This window comes from Podarcis tiliguerta (genome assembly GCF_965153285.1).
Source record: "Podarcis tiliguerta genome assembly, chromosome: 2".
In the NCBI taxonomy this organism is placed as follows: Eukaryota; Metazoa; Chordata; class Lepidosauria; order Squamata; family Lacertidae; genus Podarcis; species Podarcis tiliguerta.
Window position 1 is genome coordinate 100,709,430 of NC_139535.1, and position 26,041 is coordinate 100,735,470.

Below are 26,041 nucleotides of genomic sequence, written 5' to 3' on the forward strand. Positions count from 1 at the left end.
CCAATTTCTCAAAGTTCCCCATAAACAACCTTTGGGTAACTGTTTCAAACTTTTTACTGACAATGCCAACATTTGGTATGGGGAAAAAATGTGCTGAATTCCCCCAAAAAAGGAATTTTATTGTATTCAAGTCACTACATCAAGCCACAAAGAACAAGATCAGTCCAGAAGAGTAAAGCTCAGGGGCCCACACACCCCTTGAAAGATCACTGCTCCTAAGCTTTAAGATGGAATCTCCTGAAGATAGGCAAGGAGTGTTCTAGCAGCAGCAAATAGAAGGTGTTATCTGGAAATCAGCTTTTCAAGCTCCGCCCTTCCATGCTCTGGTTCTGCAGCTTCAGTAGCACTGTGAGACATCTACTTGGACCTCTGTCTCATCTTTCTCCTTTTGCGCTTCAGCCTGTAGGGGATAATATTCTTTTAATTGTCAATACTAACGAAACATTCTACCATAAGGCAATGTAGTGTTTCCAGTCGCATGAAGTGAAAAATTATTTCTGCAGAGATTCAGTTGGTACCGTTTTTTCCTTTCAGGTTTCTCTTGAAGACTTTTATGCCAACAGGTCTTTGAAGCCACTTAATTTTAGATTAGCCAGCTACTTTAATGATTATCTGTATTGTTCTCAATAGCATTTAAGATTTCTATGTTGTACCCCACCCTAATACTTTGGGATATGGCAGTACAGAAATAATTGTATAACTAACTAAATGTTTAGTTCACTTTTCCTAAAGTAAGTCATTTCCTCCAATATCCTTCCTACCACACCAGTTACTTGCAGAATCAAAAGGCAACTGAGAAAAGCAAAACAAGATGCAGTTCAAGCAGCTCTTCTTCCTGCCTCCTATCCATTCCTGTTAAGCAGGTTAGAGGTAAAAAAAAAAAAAAAATCAGGTTAAAGAGGGCCACCAACTGTGAACCCCGGCACTAAACAGGCAGCCAACAACTTTGCAGTTGTCAGTAGAAACAATTTCTTTGGCATCACAATTTCATACTCCCAACATGTATGTTGCAGGCAGAGCCCAAAGGCATTGGAGAGAATGATTGTGGCAAAGCCTGTAGCTGTCTTGCCCCGTCAACTGAGAACAGATGGCAATGCAGGGAGTGGTATTTCCCACTTTTATTGCAATAAAAGCACCACTACTGCCTGCATTATTGCAAACTGTAGAAGAGCCACCACAGAAGCCTCCCTCTGTACTTTTCTGAGGAGGGGAAGGAGAAGCATTGGCGACTGATCACTAGTGGAGAAGGACTGATACCTACTTTGGGGAGGAGGGCATTGGGGGGCGGGAGAAGAGGATCATATAAAAAAAGCAAAATAATTCACACTTAAGTATTCAACGGTGAAGGGAAAATGAAAGATTACCTACCATCTCAAACAGTAGCTTTTTACCAAAAGTTGAGATCCTGCCCTCAATGAAATTCTCATTTATCACATATGCAATACAATCCTAGGCTTGTTTCATCCAAGCCCCACTGTGCTAAATCGTGTATCTGCCAGTGGGTGTTCCAAAGTACAAACTGAGTGTCTCAGATAACTATATACAACAGCTGCAGGGCTGTTTCACATAGCACCAATTCTAATGTTTCTGTATTTATGATCCCTAGTGGGTGCAAAGCTTATGTTGGGAACAAGAACGAATGGAAATCACTGAGGTATAAGCGCCTCAAAAACAAAAAAGGGGTTGTAGTCAAAGAGAAGGCTAATTCTACTTTGGTTAGTATGGATATCATTGCATTCAGGCATGCATCTATGCAAGGAAATTGCCTCTGTACACTGGCCTCATGCATTAGTGATTGACCTGTGTTCGGCTTATTTTCTGTGCATCGCCAGTGAGGTTCACTTGCTGTTTTACACTGGTTGAATCTGTGATGAACAGGCTTGAGGGAAGGCCTATTTCTCTGGATGCAACATGTGGCAGTCTGTATTCATCCTGACTGTATGTTTTCCATTATATTACTGGGAAGTCTTATACTTTGAATTATCACTCATTTTTCTAAAGCACTGCCTTGCAGAACAGCCACTGCTCCATCACACTGCTAGCATGCCTTCATCCACCTGCCGTTTAGAAAACCTAGGGTTAGTATAGCTCATCTGCATCTGTCTTGCCTAGATTCTTTGCATCAGTAACTGGTATGTAAGAAACCTAGCAACATTAACATTAAGCCTCATTGAGCTCAATGGAATTTACTAAGCTAGCATACTGGGAGTGCACTAAGTCTGCATAGCCAGTAGACCAAATTTGAACTTAGAAACAAGTGGGGTCCTCAGATTTTAATTTTCAACAGCCACTATTTAAAATTTTAGATGCTCATGTTGTTACAACGGTATCACTAAATTAGTCAATGCACTTTCGAGAACTCTAATCAAGAATCTTCCAAAGCAAAGCAAACAAGTGGGTTGCACAGTAAAATAAAAACACATGCTCACATACCTGCGCATTCGCTTCTTTCGCCACTAGAGAAAGGGGAGAGAAAGGAAAGACAAAGTCAGCGTTTTTTATAGCACCAAAACCCAGAAGAGTAACACAAACACACTGGTATTTAAACATATATGAGGTGCAAGATCTCAACTTGTAGTTTTTTTAAAAAAATGGGCCCAGCACCAACAGCATTTTATCCATTAGTGTCATTTCCTAAAATTGCTACTCTGGAGCTTGGCAGTCTTGATGTCAATTTAAAAATTCAAACAACAGCTCTACAAACCTTGGGCCCAGAAAAAAACATTTGATAGTGCGATCTTGTGCACTGCTTACTTAGGAGAAAGCCCCACCAAGTTCAATGGGACTGACGCCTAAATGCGTATGTACAATAGCCACTAACAAAACTCAGGGCGGCCCTGATAAATGCCTTCATCAAGTATCAGGTTTACAGACTCGCTTCTCATGCAGAATCGCCCCATGACACTCGCTTTACCAGCTATTCCTCCACCCTCTCCAAGCTGCGAGGCCCAACTCTCTATATTCACACGCCATCGCGCACCTAGGCCTCAGCAGGGTTTCCTATCACCGTGTAGGCCCAAAATATCAAGAGGGCCTCGCCTGGCAGAGGAGCACGAGGCGGTCTTGCCAACTCTTCCATTTCCCCGCTCGTCATAATAACCTTCCCCATTTCGTACCTGGCCAACCGAAACAATAGCCCGCCCCATAGCAAAAGACGGCAACGCAGGCCTCGAGCCCAGCTACGTTCACGGGTCAGCTCGCTATCCAAGCCCGATACCCCACTCACCTTAGCTCTCATGTCGGGGTGGGTCCCCCGGGCTCAGTCCCTGAGAACAGGCAGCAAGGCTGTGGCCGGATGGCGACGGATAGACCTCGCCGGCCACCACAGAGCAGCTCCGGCACAAGATGGCGGTGGCGGTAGCAAAGGAAAGGCAGTTGGAGGCGGTCGGTTGCTATTTATACGTCACGCGGCGGGCGGCAGGGGAGCGTCACAAACGGCGTCTTCGCAATGCATGGTGGGAGTTGTAGTTTGCGCACGAGAGAGGGGACACATTTCTCTCGGAGTGTAGTCGGGTGCTCCGCCGCCATTTTGGACGTGAATGTAGGAGCCTCAGCCATGCTTCCTAACACCTGGAAATAAGACCCACTGAGTTCACGAAGACTTAATACCGGGGCATAGACTGCACTGTTAGCCGGACAATCCGGCGGAGGAGCAGTTACATTTCCCCACAGCTACAAGCACACCCAACTATTCGGTGGAATTAAATTTCAGGCGCTGAAACATTCCGTCAAGACCGTCTTTGAGCATGTGCAGAGAGCATTTTGCAAAATAGTCCGCAAATGGAGTCCGCCTGCGCATCTGGGAGACTTCCAAAAGTGTATTTTTAAGGTGCAGCTCTTCCCTACGGACTGTAGCAATCATAGAACAACACGCCTAGGATTTTAGCAAACACCCACGAAATAATCCTGTTTAAATAAAGGGTCTGATCGTTTGAATTACAGGCATGGGCAGGCTGATCCTAGGCATATTTGTGCTGTAACAAATCCCAGGTAAGGGCATAATAGGATTGTGCCCTTAGAGTATAGGTAAAAAGAAGACTGGGATGCACCTAACAGTTTTAATTTAAGGTGTTTGGAACTAGAGCAACTGAACCATTGTTAACACTTGGCTGTACCCAAAATACCTGGGAATTGCATATTCACAACACTAGCCTAGGAGCACACACAAGGTGCACACTTACAAGGGAGCACTATCTAATCCTAAATAGACAAAACTGACCCAGTGTCCACACCACTCAGTCTCTAACCCCCCCCCCAAAATACACTGCACATAGACCAGAATTACACATAATTTTTCCTTGTAAAACAAAAAACCCCAAACCACCACAAAAATACATGAGGGTCAACAACCTGGTGCCCATGGGTCAGGTTGGCAATCCCTCCGAGGATCTAGCTATATGTAAGATGTTATGAAAATGCTATATGCAGGCTTTCCCATGTATAAATTCATTGCCTACAATTGTCATCTGGACTCGCTGTACCTGATATACTAAAGGTGCAATGTGAAGTAAAATGTGACCTGCTTTTTCTATGCTAATGCAAACATGTTTAATGAAAATGGGCCCTTGCCTAGCTTTGCAAAGGAAAATAAAAATTGTTACCAGTAAGTCAAAGTCAATATCATATACCCCCACCCCACAAAGATTTAAGTCTTTTTTTTTTTTAAGAGCTTGAAATAGAATAGGGCGGGGAAGACCACACTCCCATCATGCATCTCCTACATAGAAAAATACATTTCAGGATTGCAGGCTTCTCAAAACCTCAGGTTTACATCTTTGTGAAGTTACATGCACTTTTCAAGTCAAATCCAACCCTCGTCAAATGAAAACCATGGGTATTTGAAAACCTTCTGCTGATATTTAAGTGACCACTTTATTCCGAGGAGCTTATTGTCTGAGCATTTGCTTCCCCCATTTTAATTATTTCAGTTATTTATTAAATTTATATCCCACCCTTTCCCCCCAAAGGAGTCCCAAGGTCACAGGACACCTCTGCAAACACACAGCTTCAAGGAATTCATTAGCAATGGAGATTAGTTCAAGACATCAGAAAGAAGACATGAAGTGTATCAGGCAGTATGCGATACCAACAAAAAGCTGAGTTCTGCTCTTTGCATATCCCACCTAATAAAAGAATCAGCTAAAGTGTGGCAGTCTCACAAATTTGGAGCCAACTGAAAATGTCCGCAATGAAATTACTGCACCTATTCTTCAACAGATTGTAAAAATGGAAGCAAGGCAGGAAATCACATCACCTAAGTCTTCTGTATTTTTAAAAATCTACATTAGCATCTCTGCTTCAGGCCTATCTTAATTTAAAATTGTGTCTTATAGAAATCCAAGGCGGGTAGTGTTAAGGACTTTTCTATCAGCACAAACCTTTCTGCTTGTTGGATGGAACTATCTCCCCTGTCCTTCATCTGTGTGCTGATCTAGGGGTTCTTCTCATCCCCCCAAAGCCAATGGAGGGGGTGGGGTGAGGACAGGGGGACGCCCCCCATTGAACTAGCAGGATTTGATGCACTGGCTTCTGCTAGCACAGCTATTTTGTTTAATCCAGCCTGTACAATGTGCACTTCTAGGCCACAGAATTAAGAACAATTATAATAAATAACAAGATGAAATATAACTTTTTCATTATTCAATGATCCGAAAAGAACTCCCTTAAGAGAATCAAGTCTTTTGTCTCAAGACAGTCTTTAAAATAATCTTTCAAAAAAAAATTTTTTTTAATAATCCCAGTAGCACCTTAAAGACCAACTAAGTATAAGCTTTCTTTATACAATTATAATGGTCACAATTCTAACATAAAGGAGACAAGGTTGATGGGAGACCTCAGAACAGAACTCATTTTGGAGTATTTCAAAGGCACTTCCTTCTCAGGTTGCAGTAGTCTTACATATCACTTGGGAAAACAGGCAAAGAAATGTGTACTGGAAAAAGCAAAGACCAGTGTCGAAGCAATGATTCCACATCAAATTAGTTGAACTGGTCATTTTGTTCATATGCCTGATTATCGTCCTCCAAAGCAACTACAGTAGTACCTCGGGTTACATATGCTTCAGGTTACAGACTCCACTAACCCAGAAATAGTACCTTGGGTTAAGAACTTTGCTTCAGGATGAGAACAGAAATCTCGCAGCGGCGCAGTGGCGGCAGCGAGGCAGGCCCCATTAGCTAAAGTGGTGCTTCAGGTTAAGAACAGTTTCAGGTTAAGAACGGGCATCCGGAACGAATTAAGTACGTAACCAAAGGTACCACTGTACTCCATTCCCAACGTTAGAAAGGCAAGCATAATGCCAGTGGGCAACAAAAGTGGTTTAAAGGTGCTCTCAAGGCAAATCTTAAATGTAGTATAAACACAGACAAGTGCGAATCACGGGCCTGCGATCGCTCCAGCTGGAGAACAGCCTTGACCAAAGGCGTCCTGGACTTTGAAGAAGCATGAACGCAAAACAGAAGGGAGAAATGTGCCAAGATGAAGGCATGTTTGGCAAATCCTCACAGGGATCACGCCAGGAAACATGTCCCCACTGTAGATGTGCAGATCCAGAATTGGCCTCCACAGTCACTTATGGACACACTATTAAGAACGTGTTCATGGAAGACAATCTTGCTCAGCTATGAGTGATCGCCAAAGAAGACACAAAGCATCTCACTAAACGGCATTCTGTTAAAGCCCCCTTAACAATGATCTATGCCTTCTCAGTTACACATATTCATCATAACACAGAAGTTCTTGCACTTCATTCAATGTGTGTGGTAAAGGGCAACTCAATTGTGTTGTAAGGACCCTCTTTTCTGAACACTTCGGAGAATGTTACAAGACGACCAGTTGAACAAGTCATCGCATGGCATTCTCTTGCAAGGTAGCTATATCAACAGCTACTGCAATGTCAATGTAAAACACTCAGGAGGCAGTTTTCCACCTGCGCTGCAAATGTACTGCATGCTTTGTCTTCTACTACTGCTGTATGGCCTGGCGCACCATGGGATCAGGATAATGAGATTTGTTAGAACAGGCATCCCCAACCTGTGGCCCACCAAATATTTTGGACTACAGTTCCCATCATTCCTGACCACTGGTCCTGTTAGCTACGGTTCATGGGAGTTGTAGGCCAAAACATCTGGAGGGATGCAGGTTGGGGGTGCCTGTGTTAGAATAACCATGACACCAAACCATTATCCCATTAATGCCAGAATGTAAGGAGCTGTTTCTCTGGCTTAACAGCAGAGAATAAATATAACATATTGTAGGCCAAGTGTTAAGAATTTCATAATTTTACCCTTCTAAAACGGTAGCAAAGAGAGCGACAGAGTTTCACTATGCCGGGAATGTGGAAACTGTGGCTCACCAGATTAGGATGGACCTCAAATCCCATCATCTGGGTCCACTGGACTGATGGGAGTTTGGGCTCAAACACACCAGGAGGTACAGGTTCCCCACGCCTGCTTCATGCAAGAGAGGCTTAAATACTTAATGCTCATGCCTCCTTCATGGACATTAAAATGAAGAGATAATGTAATAATACTACCCTCCATCCTCCAAAAAGCTGCTCATCCGTAAGGTGAGGTGAGGGACACACTAACCAGGAAAGCTGCACTCCTAAAGATTTTCAGCATGTTCTGGATATTTAGAACTCTGGTGACTGCAGCAGTTTAGAATCATGAAGAGAATTCAACATTTTAACGTTCTCTGTCATCATGGCTAATAAATGTATAAAAGATGGAACATTTATTCATGCATACCACATTTAGATCTGAAACACTCCAGATCCTTCCACCCCCTCAACACAGCAGACCCATTCATCTATCCAGAGGTGTCACTAATCAATTTTATTTGGAAAAAAAATCAAGTTACAGAACAGTTTGTGGGAATTTTCTTCCAAAATTTCCAACGGCATTTTTTTTTTAAATCAAGAGATACAATTGCCTTGAAGTTTCAAAATAAAGATAGAAAATTAAATTAACCGCCAGCAAGTCTTAGTGGTTTATAAACTGGTAATGTGGCTGAACTCAAGCCTCTCCTTTATGGAAAGGCGGTACGAAAACATATTTACTTATAAATGCTAAAATATTCCTCATTTGAACAAGTTCTTCCCCTCCCACCCTCCCTTCCCTTCCCTTCCCTTGTTCATGGTTAACAAATGGGAACAGTTCAAAACTAAAATGGCAGTTAATTGCAAGTTTTGTGCATGATCCTCCAGGCTCATCACTTTCATACGATTCAGCCTCCGCTCAACATGTTCCCAATTTTACCTCCCAAACGTAGCACTGAAAGCAACCCTTACAAAAGAGCAAGAGAACAGAGTAGAAATCAAAAGTAGAAAGTTTACAAAGAGTGATGGAAAAGGTTTTTCAGGAAAGAAACATGTGTTTATTTCCTTTTATGGACTTAAAACTTTGGTAGTAACTGTAATTTTTTTTTAAAGTATTTGAAATCCAGATATATTGGTCAAGAAGGACTTTGCCTGCCAGAGAGCACAAGAGCTCTCCCTCCTAACAAGACAGGTCTTCAATTCAGCTACAGTAAGTGTCTTAGACAGGGACCTGGTTAGGAATACAATAGAAAAAAAATCCCACAATCATATACAATTCAATTGGACAATTTAAAAAGACATACTATAGAAAAGCGATTCCCACAAAGAGCTTATTCCAGGTCCAACCACTTATGTAGCATTGCATTCATTCATGTAAAAAAGATGTTTGGAGGGAATTCTTCTGAAAAATCCTACTTTATACGACTTATCAACCTGAGCAGTGGCAAGTTGAACGGAAGAATCCAAGTGTCCATGCACTGACTGAAGCAATCTGTCGGTCGAATAGGGAAGACAAGCAATTTTTGGCTATTCCCTCTTTCCACACAGCCCCTGCAACCCCTTAAATCTGCTCCAGAGGGTTGGGGGACCCTGCAGAGCAGATCTGAGAAGCAAAGAGGGCTGCATGGAGAGGGAAAATTGGGGGGGGGGGGAATTGCCTGCCTTCTCTATTCCACTGACAGGTTCTTCCTGTTAGCAGATGGATAACCACTGGATAGCCATCTTTAGTCCACAAAAAGCAACAGACAAGTGCAGATGAATAAAATGTCAAACCATCAAATGAAAACTAGAGGGAGGAAGCTGCAGGTATCACTGTTGTCTCAAAGGATTTTGTGAGAGTTACCATATTTTTGCACTGGGGTAATTATTATTTTAAAAAAAAATCACACAAATTAAAAGAAATGTAGAATCTTTACGAAGAGAAGCTATCTACTCGGAGAATGATCTTTAAACCAGCTTCCTGTCAACTTTAAAAATACAAGGTTGATAGTTTAAAAAGAAACACACACACACAAAAGAACCCTAAGAATGTCCTATATGGTTTAAGCCAGAAAAAAAATGACTGAAGATTATTATAGGAAGAAGGCATGCAAGTTACATTAACTGCATGTAATGAAATTCTAAACCCAAGAGCTTTTGCATTTTTAACTTCAGTTGTGAAAAGATACTTGAGGATTTTTCAGAGGAATCAGAGTACCTGCAAAAGGGAATTGGGGGGGGGGGGAGAGAACTAGACGAAAGCTCAGAACTGTATGTGTTCACCTCTAATGAGCACAAGTAGTATCAAAGGCTATAAAGACTGGATGTAGGCTAGTTTTTACTCCTGATTTTATTATTTCATACTTTTAAAAGTATTCTGAAGTGGCCAAGAGACTCCTCCCTCAGTGGCAAAGTCAGTCACAACTGGTTACACTCTGTGGGAAGTCCAGGCTATTTGTCATTTGGTCCTATGAGACAAACAGCCGTAAATGGATATTTGTTTCTCTTGTTTTGAGTGGGGCATTTGAGAGAAAGAATCAGGTGCTACGCAGAGGCGGTCAGAGCTGTTCAGTCACCAGTCTCATTCTCTTCTGCTGTTTCCCCTGTTGTGGCGTTCTCGGCATTCTTAGAGGCCTGGAGGAACAGAGGGGGTGATATTAACTGAAACTGAAGCTAATAGGAAAGGAAAGGAACAGTTTGCAAAAACTCTAGACACAGCATTCAATATTTCACAGTTGTTAACAGTTTTAAAGAGGACACCTCAGCTTTCAAATGAATGCCTGCCCAAACCTATATGAGGTTGGATTTTTCTTTGTAAGGTTTGCATGAAATTTCCGATCAAAATATCTTAAAACTTCACCCGCATAGAACTCCACCTAAGACCTTAAGAAACTTTACATACTTATAGACACTTTAAAAGAAAATAAGCCCTCAGAATCCATATGTTCTTCATTGGGCCCAATATTAAGCGACAGTACCCATTTACCCTGCAGTTGTCAAACTCATGAAATCCTACCAGTCATTTGGAAAAAATGGAGTTCTAAAATATGCTGTACTATTATCGTATCCTGTTTAAGAAGATTTAAGGCGGGATAGGGAACTGGATGCAACCAGAAGGCTAGATCCTTATATCCCTCACCCTCCATGGGCCAACACTGACAGGTGGGTGGGCCATACTTCCGTCGATTATCTTTTAAAAACAGAGCGTTTTTCGTTTTTGTTTCCAAAGGAAGCTTGCAAAGCTCCTTAAGTTGCACCTCCCAAGCACCTGACAATCAGCTGATTGTCAGGTGCTTGGGAAGTACTGAGCAAGGGGGTTTGCAGGCACCACCAACAGGGGTGCCTGCAAAGGCCCCTTTGTCCAACTCCCTGCCCCTCACTTGACATCATACATGACACCAGGCGTTAGGTAGGTGGGTGTGGCTTGGCCAAAATGGCTTCACAGACCATATGGCCAAGCCTAAATAGACCCACAGGCCAGAAGTTCCCCACCTCTGAGCTGAGGCATCAACATAGTAATTTGAGGTCTCATTGTCTTCAAGAGCCATAATGATGGCAACAACACAATTTTAAATAAATAAATAATTTTAAATCTGCCCTTCACATAAGGTCTAAGAGCAGGTTACAATATTTAAAAAATGTAATGAGATTAACACACAAACACAACCAAGTACCTTCTTTTTCTTCTTTTTTTGGGCCTTGCGGCTTGCTGAGCTCTGTAGGAGTGCCTGCAAGAGGGAAAAATGTCAGGAGCAAAAGGAGATACCTAGAGTGCGATTACTTCTAAGACAACAAGGAAGGGAAAATCACTGCCAGCCATAAAGGAATGCAGCCAGTCCTAGAATGCTTGGCACATATTGGGACTAACAATTAGCCTCACATAAAGCTGAGCTATGCATCCTTTGGAGCCAGCAACTTCTAGTTTCACCTGCTTGCAGAGAATTACTCAACACTAGCGAGTCTGGGAGCCTCACAGTGCCTCTTTAGAAATTGCAAGCTTATAAAATTGTCATTTAAATTTTTCTAAGAAGAGGAGAGAAGAATTGCAAGGGGCGGGGGAGTTGCATGTTTCACTTTAGCAAGTAAGTGGTCACATTTGTATAAAACAGCCTTCAAAATTATTTTGGTTTTAATTCAAAATGCTTTCAATGAACTCACTCATCTTGTTCTTACACCTCATTACAATTCACAACAAAAAACTTTACTAGCTCTTTAGAAAGAAGAAGCAAATTGCTTAAACATGATATCTCACATGACAACATGCCTGAAACATTTTTGTACTTGGAAAAAAAAAAGGCACAAAAGCTAGGGGAGGCAAGGCTTTTTCTTCTTAGCACTTATCTTGCCAGGTCAATGGAAAGTTAATACAGGTACCCATTCAGTGCATAACAGGGCGATATTTGTGGCACACCGTAATCCTAGAAGGGTAAGGAACTATGGATCCAAAACAGTCCCTGGGGCCTCTACATCCAGCCCACAGAGTCCTCACCTCATTCCCCGGCCATGGGCTTGAAAAAGCTTGGTAGAAGCAAACAGAATTTGTCCTCCCTCCCAAAGTCTAATTGTAGGGCAGTGGTGTCATAGCTGGAGATGGAAGTTAACTCTCACCTTCCCATGTGCTGTGATTCCATCAAGAACATTGTGGCACCACAATTAAGCTATTCATTGGCTCAAATAGAATCGCTTCTTTCAAAGACAATTTCGGGAAGTGGAAAACAGAAGCATGGGCTGTATATGTAGTATCTCTGTGGGGTTCTTTTTGGTGGGGGGCATACCTTGGCTTGCCATATCTTTTGTTTGGGCCAGACTCACCATTGGCATGCAACTCTTAGAAGGTTGGCCAAGAGGGAACATGGTCTTTTGACCAAAAAATGTTCCTCACTTCTGTTCTAAACAAACACTGCAGTAAGCCTGCAACTTATGTGGGGATTATGTTCCAGGGATTGTCCCTAAAGCCAAAATGGCATATGGTCAAAACAGATTGGGTGTAATGGCATGTGGAATTGCCACCCCCCTGCCCACCCCCTTTTTGCCAAGCATGTAGAGCTGAATGCACGCAAGTTAAAAGTGTGTGTAAGTTGCGAGCTTACTTTATTTTAAAATGCTTTTCTTCTTCTCTATGGGCTAGTCCTCAACATGTTAAAACCTACTTTGGATCCCAAATTTGTCCCTGCTCTCTTGGAACTCCTCCCCCAGCTTTATTAATGAATAGGTACTGGGAATAACAAGAACTATCAATTTTTATCTCATCACATTTACACTGGGAATAAGTAACTCAAGCAGTTCTCCCTACTGTGACAACATTTGTTCCTGGAACTCTGGGCACTTATACAAAGAACACTGTAATTCCACTGACCTTCAGATCTGCATCTTGCACCTCAAATTCTGATTTGTAGAGTTCAGGCTCAAAGGGACCGCTAGTTATCCTCATGGGACCATTGGGCATTAAAAGCACCGTGAACTTAAACTGGGCAACAAACTCTCCTGGGTGGGGGAATTAAGAGAAAGATTAGCCATGCACCATGTTAGACAACTGCCTACATCAAGGGTCTGACAAGCATACAAGAAGAAGAAGAAAAAAAGAACCAAGAGGTAAGATTGGTTTGGTTCAGACAGATCTGCTATAAAAGTGGAGAAACAGGTATATGAGCTTGCCATGAGATGTTCATTTCAATTATCCAAATTAGAGCAGGGGTTTCCTTCCCTTTTTACCTAAACTCAGCCCACCTGAACTTTTAAAGGCACTACAGTGGTACCTCGGGTTAAGTACTTAATTCGTTCCGAAGGTCCGTTCTTAACCTGAAACTGTTCTTAACCTGAAGCAACACTTTAGCTAATGGGGCCTCCTGCTGCCGCCACGTCACTGGAGCACAATTTCTGTTCTCATCCTGAAGCAAAGTTCTTAACCTGAAGCACTATTTCTGGGTTAGCGGAGTCTGTAACCTGAAGCATATGTAACCTGAGGTACCACTGTACTGTTTGAGGTTCTTATTCAAGAAGTAGCAAACCACACTCTCATTTCTCACTGGTCTAAGATATTACTGCAAGTGTCCAGGGGTCCACAGTTGAGGCTGAACCGGTAACCAACCAAAATGTGTAGTTGCCAACAATCCTGTCCCTCTCCCTTGAAAGACACTCTAAAATTAAGTGTAACTAACTTGGTAAGTAGTTGCTCAGGAGCACTGAGTTGTTTTGCTGCTTTGGAGCACCTGCTAAAAGCAACACAACTACAGGAACGAAGCCTTTCTTCTAGGATTGGGAGTGTTCACCCCTGCAGTTGCACTGGGCTTCAGAAGTACTCCAAAGCAGAAAAAAGGCTCACTGCTTCTGTTTCCAAAACCAGAGACAAGTCCCTGCCCATCTTTCAGTCTGCCCTCATCACAAATGTATTTACCAGGTGAACAGATGTGCTCACCACTCGCAAGCGTATTTGCGCACACTTGCAAATGACACAAAATATGTGTCCTAGTCTCTAACTGTGACCCCCCAAATTTAACCAAAAAGCAAAGATCTCTGTTATGAAGCATGTATCTGTATTCAACATGTACATTCCGTTCTAAAGTTAAGTGCTCTCAGAAGAGTTCTTTCAACAAGAAACATCTTGGGGCAACAAAAGAGTGTATCAATTCAGCATATCTTTCTAAAGGTAAAATAGTGCATAATAATTAGTCAGAGCTGCCAACTGCCTAGCCCTAAAGCAAGACAAAAATTGCTCTGACATTCAGGCACAAGTGCTTACCTTCTTTATCATAGAGGACATTAAAAGGCTGTAGCAGCTCATGTTTAGCACATTCTACTACTCCCATCCTTGCCTTCTTTTCATCCTCAAATGCCCTGTATGGAACAAACATAAAAACAAAAACTGTTTGTGTAGGCTTTTCTGCATTCTTTGGTTACTATAAGAACTGCAGAGTCATAGCACCAAAGAATGCTTATATATTGTGCAGATGCACACAAAATATAGAACATGTTACTGGACACAGAATTCAAGTTCCTACTAATCTCAACATCCCACCCCATTATGGCAGCAAACTTAATTTGGAGAGTGCAGAGATGCTGGCACAATCTCACAAGGGATAGCTGAGTAAGACTTCTTGCGCCCAGGGTTTCAGTGCCCCCTACCCAGTTAGCAGTTACCACAGTTACCAAATAAGCAAGACACTTGCGTAGCTTATATAGGCTGTGGAATTCGCTTTCTCTTAGTACAACATTTTGATTTCTTTAGCACTTAACAATTCTGCTTATTACCTGTAGTACGAGGCTAGCATTCTACACACAGCTTAAACTAGGAAAAGCAATATAACTCAGAACATTCCCTTCACTTTACAATACATGCAAGAGACATGACTGCAATGGTAGGAACCATTCAATCATTGAACTGCCAAGTGGAATCCCCGTTGCCAAGTGTATGCACAGAGGCACCAGAAAACAGAGAGTACCTGAGAGTGAATGGCATAGCATCAAAGCGTCTTTCCACCTCACTGAAAAAGGCACGGGAAGTTTTCATTTTCAAACCATATTGCTTGGAAGGGTCCCTTTTGTAAATTGTAGTTCTCTGCCCAGCATCCTTTGCCTAAAGACATGCAAGTCATTAAAGACAGTTTTAGCAGCATAATATATAGATTTACTTATATATATGATGAAAGGGAATGTAGCAAAAGAGTAAAAGGGGGTAAAGGGTGTTTTTTGGGCTATGATTGTGGTTATGTAGAGCATTTCCCAACTTAACTGGCTTTTAAGACGCTACATCAAACAATCTAACCAGGAAGTTAACATCCTTGTGACTTTAGATAAAGTTGCCGAACTTGTATGGCACCTGATTATAGAACAGGTGTTAAGCAAGGACACTTACCTTTCCTTCTCCAGTGCTGATGAGAACATCAATGGCATAAACTTCATGGACTTCAAATTCTGCTTTTTCATGGTCCTTTCTAGATTTAAAGGAAAAAAAACACACACATGAAAATAGAAGACCACCTCCATTTGAACATTGTTTGGGAGTCAATATGAAGCAAGATACTAATTCTAAGTCATGTGTTTCATCTTACAACACATCTGCGCTCCTAGTGCCCAAAAGGCACAAACACAAAACGGCTTGGCAACAATTCCAGACAAGATACACGTACCTTTGCTGGTCTGAGGGGTTCTGGATGATAGTCTTCTCCCCATCTATCACATGCTGCTTCAGCTGGTGTGATAGCATCCCTGTCAAGAAAGGGTATCTATTAGCACTGGAGTTGCAAAGCAGCCAGTGAATCACAGCTGATAATCCAAGGCACTGCACTGCACTTTCTTTTTTAAAACAAAGATCAGAGACACATCTTGTCATATGCCCAAAGGTCTGCGTGTGCTTGTTAAAAAACAGCTTCAAAATTACACTGGGATAGGTATTCACAATTCCAATAGCTGGAGGCTGCTTTATTAATAAGACAGCTACATCACCATTTCTACTAAAGAAAAGCCTTTTTGCCACATTATTATTATTTTATTTAGTCAACTTATAAATGGCTTATTTTAAAATAAATGGCTTATTTTAAAATAACTAAGAGTCAACTCTGCAGGCCACTCTGTTAACCTTCTCCTCCCCTTTTCCCACCAATATATTCTTTTCTCTTTCTGCAACTTACTATTTTAACCCTCTCTTTTGCCTTCTACCGCATAGCATGCACACTGAACCTCATCTCTATTTTCTGCATCACAATCTCTTTACTCTTTTCTCCAATTTATCTTTTTATGCTCCAGTTCTGTGCTCCTCAATCTTTCCTTGCTCCTTGCTGAACTTAACAGCACTCTCCCAGTACCTCGCACCCTAAGAGTCTCTCCATACTATGACAATATGGATTTGCAGACGAGTTTGCACTTGACAGGCAGCTGCAGCCAATTCTGACACTGGTAATTTCGCAAGTATGAAGTGTCTGTTTCTAAACTCTCTCATTCATAGTGCATGTTTAAAATCTAAATAAATCTTTAGATGCAGGTCTGAAATATTGTATGTTTATCTCCGTGAGGGTCTCATTCACAAGCAGACTGTGGCACAGCTGGATAGTTGCAACACTGCAAAAACTACCAACTCTACTGTATGCCTCTGAATCCAGGGAGAGAAGCAGCACATAACACAATAAAAGCATCCTCTTGTCCCAGTCCCCACTGATTTCTTCAGGAGTGGGAACAGATCACAAACAGCAGGGGTTTGAAATTGCTTCAGGGGGCATAATTAGTCAGGGAAGTGACTACTTAGCAGCCCATGGATTTTGTACTGTGCAAGAAGAAAGCTTAGAAGTGTTAAATGTGCCCTTAAAGAAGGCGACACATTTAACTTGGGACTTTTAAAACGACCTTTCCATTTCAAGCCTGAAACACTGTGTCAAGTAGTACTACAGGGACTTATAACATCCAGGGTCACCAAACAAAGCATTCCTGCTCATCCACAGACAAATGATGTGCCCAAAGAATTATGTCCATTCTATTTATTCTCTTCCCCATACCACCCTCTGGCACAATCTAGATCAGTACACCAAAGCATTCCTTCCTGCTTTGATGCACATCTTCAATATTTAAGACTCAATCTAGGGAAAGCCATGTCTCATCTGCCCTCCACATCACAAGCTTTGAGCAAGGAAATAGCACCTTTCTATTGGCAGGGGGCTGGTGGAGAGAGAGAAATAAGTCTTGACCTTGAGAGAAAAGAGCTCTGTTTAGTTTCATAAACTGCTGCCAGTGACTGGATGATTATAACACTTGAATGTTTCCAAAACAGTAGCTGCTTAGATTCCCTTGACAGCTTGAGCAGCCTCCTCCTCACTGTGCTGACATTTTTTTCCTACATAGGCACACCACAGATCTACAAGACACTGCATGTGAAAAAAATCTAACCTTAGAATCACATTTTTTGCAGGGTGGCCTAATACAGAAACCTTAACTGACTGGTGGCCGAGAACATTTCCATAACACATCACTAAAACAGCACATTTCTTTTACCGTGCTATCGCCTACAGTGAGCTTATTTTGTGAACTGCTCCCAAAGGTGACTTATTTGACTTTGGTACCATCAACAAAATAAAAGCAACATGAAAAGTTCAGCTTGATACCTTGATCATCTATTTCGGTTTCTAACAAAGTTCCTCAAAGCATATTACCCTGTGCCCTGAACTGTGACCCCAAATTTAAGCAGTCAGTTCTTTTAGCCAAATGGGCAGGCTAGAAGGAAGCACAGGAGTAATTTGTACATTGAAGCATCCTAGGAGCTCTAAAGGGAGTATTTATTTACAAGCATGTTATACCAAAGTACTCCAAACATCAAAAGCAGATATGCTGTCCTCACAATAACTACTAACACTTCCAATACTTTCAAATTCTACAGAAGGATCATTGCTATGTTAAATGCTCTTCTATTTCTGCTGTCTCATTTCATTGTTCAGTTAGCTAATCCTTACCTTCAATTGGTGTGCAGTTAAATGAATGAGCTATCTTGTTCCAGGCATCTGTCACTTGTGAATTCTATTGGAAAAGGGTGAATATTGGCATTTAAATTTGAATTTGACCATATTCTGCAGTGAAACCTGTGAACAACACAGTTTAACGGCCCCTACACTGGCTATTATTTTGGAGAAGCGGATCATAAATGTATTCCCCCTTCCCTGCACAATAAAAACCCCCTATAAATTCCAAGCCTTCAACAGAAAGTTGTTCAGTATTAGAAGCAGCCAAAACATTCCAGTATACAAGGTACTGTATGACAATGATCTTTTCATACAGAACTTTTAATGGTGAGAAGCTGAATAGAATTACCACTGAAATTGTTATATATGCTATATAATTGAGGCAGAGATTAATTGTCAATAATAATGCAATAAATCTACAATTTCTTGTTTTCAATGCGGTAGCATAAACATACTGCCTGAGACTAGGAGGGAATTACTGGAAGGGAAAAGCAGAACTTTCTACATCCTGTCCTAAAATTGTCATTAGACTAAACAAATGCTCAGCTGCCAAATACTTCTTATCATGTTTGGGGGGGCGGGCGGGAAAACCCAAGAACCTTCAGCCATTTGCATAAAGACTAATGACAACACAAACTCTTCAGTAACTACTACCTTTTCACAAGCAAAGACCTCCTCACCCCAGAGAGCATTTCTGCTATCTATGGCCAGCTGCCCTCAGAACAGTTTAATACCTCTTCCCAGAGTAAGCCAATGATTTTTTATTTGTATGTTCAGAATAAGTTGAGGATTGGATCTGTGGTCATAACCTCTGGTCACCCATCCTGAAACATGAAACCAATTCATGTAAAAAGTAGCCACCCATTGTCACCTGGTTTCCAGGCTTAACCAAACGCAGAGCAGCTTCAGCACAGAGGTGAGCAGCTTTGATGACATCAGCTTTGCGACCTGACACTGGAGTTTCCTGAAATGGTAGGAAAAAACTAATATTCATATAAGCTTTTACTCCTAAGGGGTGAAAAGTGACAAGCGCTTTCTCACTGACAAATCCTAAAGACACAGTACAGCTGCACAAAATATGAATGGAGTAAACGAGCTAAAATTAAGCACTCTTGTCCCATTGATTCCAGTGAGAGGGTTTAAGCCTTATCTGAATCCCATCCTGTTGGAATCAATAGGGCTTTTAAAAGTGTTTAACTGATTGAATTGTGCCCTTCTCAATCAGATGACTTGGACTACAGCTCCTACTGTCTCTGAACACTGGCCATGCTTACAAGGAAACATAGGAGTTGGAAGTACTAAAGATATGGAGAGCGCTGTGTTTGGAAGGCTGCTGAAAGTATTTTGCCACTCCCTTAATTCACAAATGTGATTCAAATATTATCCAGCCCTACAAGTCTTTTCTTTGTTTTGCCTTAGATGCTAAATCAGCATTAGCTATGGTTAAATAAACCGAATTGACAAGTAGCAAGAGTTCTCAATCCGCACCAGAATGCTTGAGTCACCAAAGTGACCCAAAAAATCTGGCTACATTTCCAGCAATTGTGTAGAAATTCAAAAGTTTAATGCAGCCTTTCCAGGAATATAGTATATTATTATTAGTTTATTTTGCCTTGGATACTTTGAAGAGCTGCAGTTATGATAATTTAGAATTTTGCTTAGCTTGCAACTTTGGCCAAGTTGAATAGGACATGCCACTTAAGAAGTTACACATTAATGTACAGCGCCCGATGGAGTGACTGATCAATACAGCTGTCCCACATTCTTGGCAAGAGGATGGATTGCCACTATACATCTAGAAATGCAACCACTCGACCCATCCTACTTCTTAGCAGCTATAGCTGCAAATGAATAACTAGCAAGCCAGTTCTACTTAAGGATGCCGCTTACATTACTCCCCCTACTGGGGCCAAGCCTGTCTTGAAAGTAGCACGTGCACATGCTACTCAAAGCCACATGCAGGAGATTTACCTTTGATGCATCAATGACAAAACTGTGAGCTACATTTGCTATGAAGCCATCAACATGGACTCCCAGGTCACTGCAACATGAAAAGGGAAAAAGAGATTTAAACCACAGCTAGCAATAAGGAAACTTCTGCAACATCAAAGGCTTAAAAAAATTCTGCTTACATGGCACTTCCACATTCTAACCCTATTAAACCATTATGGTACACGCAATAGTTGGCACCATAGCAGTTAAAGTGACTATCTCTACTTAGGAAGCAGGGCAGAACCATTAAAATGTGTCTCATGTGCCAAGAGAAATCCACACTAAACCAAAAATGTGTCTCATGTGCCAAGAGAAATCCACACTAAACCAAAAAACAAACACACACCTGCACCAACAATAACTTTGGTCCTCAAAAATGTGGCTCAGAGGTACCATATATAGCGTAATGCACTCTGAGCAGACCAGCTTAAAATATACAGCTGAGGGTAAAAGCAAGCCAACAGATAACCCAAGAAAGTGAATGGAGATGCTTACATTTTGACCAAATCACCATCTTTGAGAATGTAATCCTGGTCACTCTTCAAGGGGGAGAAGTGACAGACACAGTTATTTACCGATATACTTGTGGGGAAGGCAATACCTACACAAAAAAGGGAGCAGTGATGAGATCATACAATCTACACAAGCCCTGTAACAGTTTTCCATCTCACAAATATAATAGTTACTGGTATGTATAAGTGTTAGTGTTTTAATGTGATTAGATTGTGTATCAGACATTGTTTTGACAACTTTTTAAAAAAAGCAGGACAGAAATAAGTATCGTAACATGGGTCCCCTAAACCAGACATTTGGATTTGGGACACAAGTTGCCCTATGTAATTCAAAGATTACATCAATCGCATAACGACTAGGTTGGATTGCTATCCTTTTTCTGCTGACACTGTGAGTGGTACTAGAGCTGCTACAGCTGCACCAACCTGTCTTGTAACTTTGGAAGCTTCCTCAGTATAAAATGAGCTGGGCTTAGTCAGTGCTTAGAGGGAGAGGCTTAAGGTGTGACCTGGGATAATTTATGGGAGTATGAACCACTTTTTCAGACATTAATGTGCTACTTTTCCAACAGATCATAATGCTGCTGCAGAGCCAGTAATTCCGTGGCCTGGATTCAGAGATCCCATGCATGGAACTTTGCCCATAGGACTCTCCCTAGGGAGGGAGGATGGGGTGATTTTCACCAGTTCCATTTTCCTTTGCAGCCCACTGACCCTAAAAAGCTGCTCTGGACCCTCAAGAACTGTGTGGGAGGAAATGGGGGGGGGGGGGAGAAAAGAGATGAAAAACCTTCCTCCAGCAGAAGGCTTCATGGGATTTCAGACACACTGCAATTCTGTAATTCCGCAACTATGCAAAGTTGCCTGACCACTTATATTTGCTATCAGCCCTTAATTTTGTGAAATATGCAACACTATAGTCCTTAATATTTATGTTGTTATCCAAGATTTATGATGTTATGCATGATTAAGACACATTTTTTCTTGTCAAGGTATCAATATGGATGCAGACTGGCCAACTAGCATGCATGACAAGGCAAATCCATTCATGGTTTTGTCTACATACAGAGTCAACATGTCTTAAACTCATGTCAATGTACTTTTAAGTAAACAGTTCATATAACACTACAATCCTCAAAACAGCATGGACCCTATATCCCCAAGGCTAATAGGTATTTTATACTTTTATGCCACTCTGAAATCCCAAAGCAATCTAACATGGGTTGGTTTTCACATCAATTTAAAATTTGGGTTTTTTGCCAGACTTCAAGGTACACAAAGAAGAGGAAAAGAAAATTATGTGCTGTGTGCCAAAGTATTGAATCAACCCCATTAGGGGCAGAACAAAAGTAATTTCAAATCCTCCCCTTCCAGTTAACTGGATTCCATGAACTGCCAGAAATGTGAGCAGCATTTTTAAACTGCTTCCAGCTAGACAAAAACGGAATGCCTGATGTTCAAAAGTATAATTTATCTGCACAAAATGGAACAAATAACTCAGATCTGGAATACAAACTAATACAAGCCTAAAAACATGTAAGCACTGGAACAACCTGCAGCAGTCACACTGGAAATCTAGGCTGTGTCTGCAGTTCTTGCATCTCAAACTCCACAATCCACATCACTGTACAATTAATTCTATTCAATGATGAATACAATTTAAATGAGACAACATGATATGTATGTCAAAAATAAAGCTGGAAAATTGTATGTTACCTTTCTTCATATCTTTCTCTTTCTTAAAGATTTTGCCAGTCTCTTCCATGATCATGGCATCCCCTCTCTCACATAAGCTGAGGACAGACACTCCAGACTTAGCTGCTTCTACCACAGTCCGCAGGACTCCTGTAATTCAAGATAAAAACTTCATATTGAATATTTTAATACAATTTACAGTTGCATAAAGCTATGCCACACTATGGAGCTCAGAAAGTGTATTTAACATTGGTAGCTCAACTTCTCACACTGAGGCAGGGTTCGAAATTAGCAGGGCACCAGGCACATTTTGCGCCTAAAGATTTTCAATTTGCGAGTGCCTCAAAAAGTCTGGGTGCCATTTTTTTTGCACCTGGCTGACACTCAAGGATTACTGAAATGTATTTGCTTTGAAGCCTCAAAGTATATGTTAAGGATAGACAATATGCTAAGGAGTTTAACAATAAAGGTCCCAGAAGCCATTTGGCTCCCAGTATTTCTATTCCAGTTTCTAACACTGCACTGCTAGATTCCAAGGCATCCAGGTTCTATTCCAACATCAACTGCCTACAAAATGTACATTAAATTCCATTGTTGCATGCCTACTGAATTAGAATACTCTTACCTATACCATTTAGGGAACTGAGAATCTCTAGTCTCTAGTAATGTCTTCAGATTCCTAAAGTCAACTCCACCTCATGAGGTGACAACAGGTTGCAGTAGTTTTTCCAAACCTGCATCTTTCTGTCCCCAAGAAACTTTCCATCAAAGGTTGATCTAATCAACCTTACTTCTATAGAAACTTTGACTTTTAAATACTATAGAACACTCACATTTAATGATATTCTAAGATTAAAGCACACCTAGTCTTTCATGGTTTCATTTATGGAAAGCATGTGAGCCAAAGAGAAAAACATTGGCTGAGGATTCTGTCTTGTCTAATTAAGGTGTCCTCATCAGAAAAATGGCAATATTTTCTCTAAAGCCAGAGAATATTCCAGAAACAATACAATACATTTTTGCCTGAGCTGGCTTTTGGTGGGCAATGGTTAAACTGGTCTAAAACAATTTAATTTAATGTATATTGTATATGTCTTCAAATGCCATATCATTGTTTGTTCTTGTGATGATTGCATTTACCCATGTTGTTGTATATTTCATGTTTAGCTTTATAAAACCAATGGACTGAGATTACTGAACAACTGGCAAAAAATAGTGTTTGAATTCTTCAAGTTAAGTATGCATAAATATTTAATCCTCATCCTTTTAATACAGAAGTTTCAAGAACTGCTTCACGTTATCTTAACAGATCGGCTGAAGAGAACAAGGAAACTAATTTTAACTCCATTTATAAGAAGAGCTGAGACAGTTTTGTCCCATGTGCATTCTGCAACTCTGTGGTAAAGCTGAGACCTGCTGTTAAGTCTCCAGTATCTTTAACCTTTGAATTTAAGTAGAAAGAGTTTGCAGAAGTTTGTAAATGACATTAAGACAAAGTATCCCATTCCAGATTTTGGTAAATCCCAAATGTAGGATAGAACACAGGGATTCCTGAGTTCAAAAGCCTCACATTACAGTATGCACTCCTACCACCAATTAAGCAGTCAATAGGGCAAGCTTATCTTTGAACAAACGGCTTTCTTCCTTCGCAGCACAAAAATAAATTGAAAAAACTGGAAGCCTGACGCAGCATTTTAAAATTTAATGGAGCAGGCAAAGGTATTTCTCTACCCAGTATAAGAGTGTGTGAGTGTGCATGCTCACACTTTGCAAATGCTCAGGCCTACAAAAGTCAACTGTGAGGTACAGAGATAAGTGGTTTGCTACAGGGAAAGACTCCCTCCAACACAGGCAGTTAAGAGCTGAGCTGCAAAAGCCGTTTCCCCTTTTCCCTTGTTCGCTGTAATCCTAACAATCCACTTCTTAGAGTTCCCCGAACAAGGTGATCCGATCCGAAGCAGAAAACCTCCCTTAAACAAAAGGGGAAACCTGGGAGGAAGCCAGGATGTCGGAAGATAGTGAACGGGAGAGAGCGCCAGCAGCACATGGCAAGTCGCAGACCATGTGCCTTACAGTTCCTGGAGGACGGCGGCTCCATTCCCCCGGGGGGATCGTGGATCCACCAAATCTTACCCTTCCCCTCTCTCAAAATAACCAGAACACATAAATTTATTTGTGTGTGTTTTTTAATGCACGTGATTGTTTTTTTCTTAACGAGCTTTTCACGCTCGGGGAAAAAAACAAAACACCCCAATGGCGGGCAGTGGACTAAAATTAGCCCTTAAAACTCTTTCTAGAGATTCCAAGTTGACCGAGGCAAGAAAGGAGAAAGGAAAGTACACCATGTGCCGGGCGGCTCTCCCAGCTTACCTATCAAGGGCAACGGCTCTCGGGGGAGGGAGTGGAAGTATCCCACGTCCCTCAAAATCGGGTTTTTTTGGGGGGGGGAGACAAGTCGCTCCAAGTCCAGAGTTTTTTTTCTCACCCCTCCACTAACAAGAGTTCAACTTCAACCCAGAGTAGGAACCGGGAGGGGGGGGAAACCCCCCCACCCCCAGGTCATATTTCACCCCAAGCCTTGACGACCCACCAGCCACCACACACACACACATTTTACTAGGCAATATTATATATATACCCCACACCAGGGAGCGAAGAACAGATAACACCCCCCCCCAAAAAACCAGGGCCGCCCCAGCAAACCTGCCCTGCCTGACAGCTCGCCTCGTCACCCCCCGCCCCGGAGGGCTCCACAGGCAGGCAGGCGCCCGACGCCCAGGCCCCAGGCCCGCCCCCTCAAGCCCCCGGCTCCCGCCGCCGGGCCATACTCACGGTTGGCTATTTCTCCCCCCATCTTGTACTTGTTCACGACCACGTCTTCCGCGATCGTCAGCTCGGCCGCCTCCTCCTCGCCCGACATGGTCGGACTGAGCCGTCGCTGCCGCCGCCGCCGCGGCGCGCCTTCTTCTTCTCCTCACAGACGACGACACCGCCCGGCCTCGAGCCCTCCCTGCCGCTGCCGCGTGCCCAGGTCGTTGTCGTTCAAGCCCCCGCCGCCGCCGCCGCCTCTCCTCAGTAAAGAAGACCGACTGCGAGACAGGCTGCAAGAGGAGAGGGAGAGAGCGAGCGAGCGCGCGGGCTTTGCGCGCGGCACGCTGGGAAGCGAGTCCGCCTCCGAGGACTACAACTCCCGTCAGGGTCCAGGCCCAGCCAGGCTTCGGGCGCAGCGTGAGGTACGACGGGAAAGCTGAACCCCGCGCGCGCCCTTCTTTTAAGTGGCGTCACCTAATGGCCAGAGGGGGAATTGCGGGCAGCTTGTTGCGCCTTCGCCCGCCGCTCATGTGGTCACTGACGTTCGTTCTAGGTCGTCTTCCTGTCCATATATTATCGCCGCCTGGAAGTTGTAGTTTGGGTGTGCACGTGTAGCCAGTTTTGCTGCATATCCGAACCGTCCTTGGGGCGTTGAGATTAAACTTTTTGGGTTTTGTCCTCAGACTGTAAACTGTTGTCTCAACTCCTACGTACTTTATTCTTTTTGAACATTCGCTCTTTGTCATGCCTTGTTTTCTCTGAAAGTCTTAAAATACCGTCCCCCTTAAACTTTTCCCGAAATATGATTTCTGTGAGTTCTAAACCTGACAGAATTAGATGCCTGTAATCTAATACAATACTTAGCTAAGGCATTGCTAGAGCTGAACCGAGTGCTCCTTATTACTTTCGAAGTCTCTGGGTGCATTCACAAGTGACTAATGTAATGTAGTCAGATATGTGTCTAACTTATTCTAGTGTTCTTAGGAACACCAGCCTATCCTTCAAAGCATTTGCAGTCAGCCCTGCATTTTATGTAACCTGTGTTTCCTGGTAACTTATTTTACTCAGTGATAGTGACAAAAACATGATCAGGCTGCCTTCCTCCGCTTGGCATTAATTCATTTACTATTTATTTTGCTGACTTTTTTATCAAGGGAGGAATACACTAGCTTGATCTAGCATAATGTGTTCTTAATAAAATCATACTGGTGGCTAATATTCCATGTCTGATGACTGCAACTTTTTTAAATATAACTCAGACTCATCTTTTCCCATGTCCAAAGGTCAAGCATGCA

The 26,041-nt window shown here is 42.2% G+C and overlaps 1 protein-coding gene and 1 long non-coding RNA gene across 2 annotated transcripts in view; one reads left to right on the forward strand and one right to left on the reverse strand.

Moving 5' to 3' along the window:
* Positions 1-98: 98 nt before the first annotated feature.
* PA2G4 (proliferation-associated 2G4) lies at positions 99-25,210 on the reverse strand. The gene is made up of 16 exons (XM_083427819.1): positions 24,768-25,210; positions 21,957-22,085; positions 20,224-20,329; positions 19,708-19,777; positions 18,608-18,700; positions 17,731-17,794; positions 15,424-15,502; positions 15,150-15,228; positions 14,737-14,870; positions 14,037-14,131; positions 12,654-12,781; positions 10,972-11,025; positions 7,535-9,931; positions 3,227-3,570; positions 2,434-2,456; positions 99-400 (listed from the first exon to the last, which is right to left on the reverse strand). Exons 1-13 carry the CDS (start codon positions 24,853-24,855, stop codon positions 9,866-9,868), a joined length of 1,185 nt encoding a protein of 394 aa, XP_083283945.1. The 5' UTR covers positions 24,856-25,210; the 3' UTR covers positions 99-400; positions 2,434-2,456; positions 3,227-3,570; positions 7,535-9,865.
* Positions 3,577-26,041, forward strand: part of LOC310671754 — a 98,626-nt gene continuing 76,161 nt past the window's right edge. The window contains exons 1-2 of the long non-coding RNA XR_014508153.1: positions 3,577-3,990; positions 4,968-6,148. This is a non-coding gene — a long non-coding RNA (uncharacterized lncRNA). The remainder of the gene's footprint in view (positions 3,991-4,967; positions 6,149-26,041) is intronic.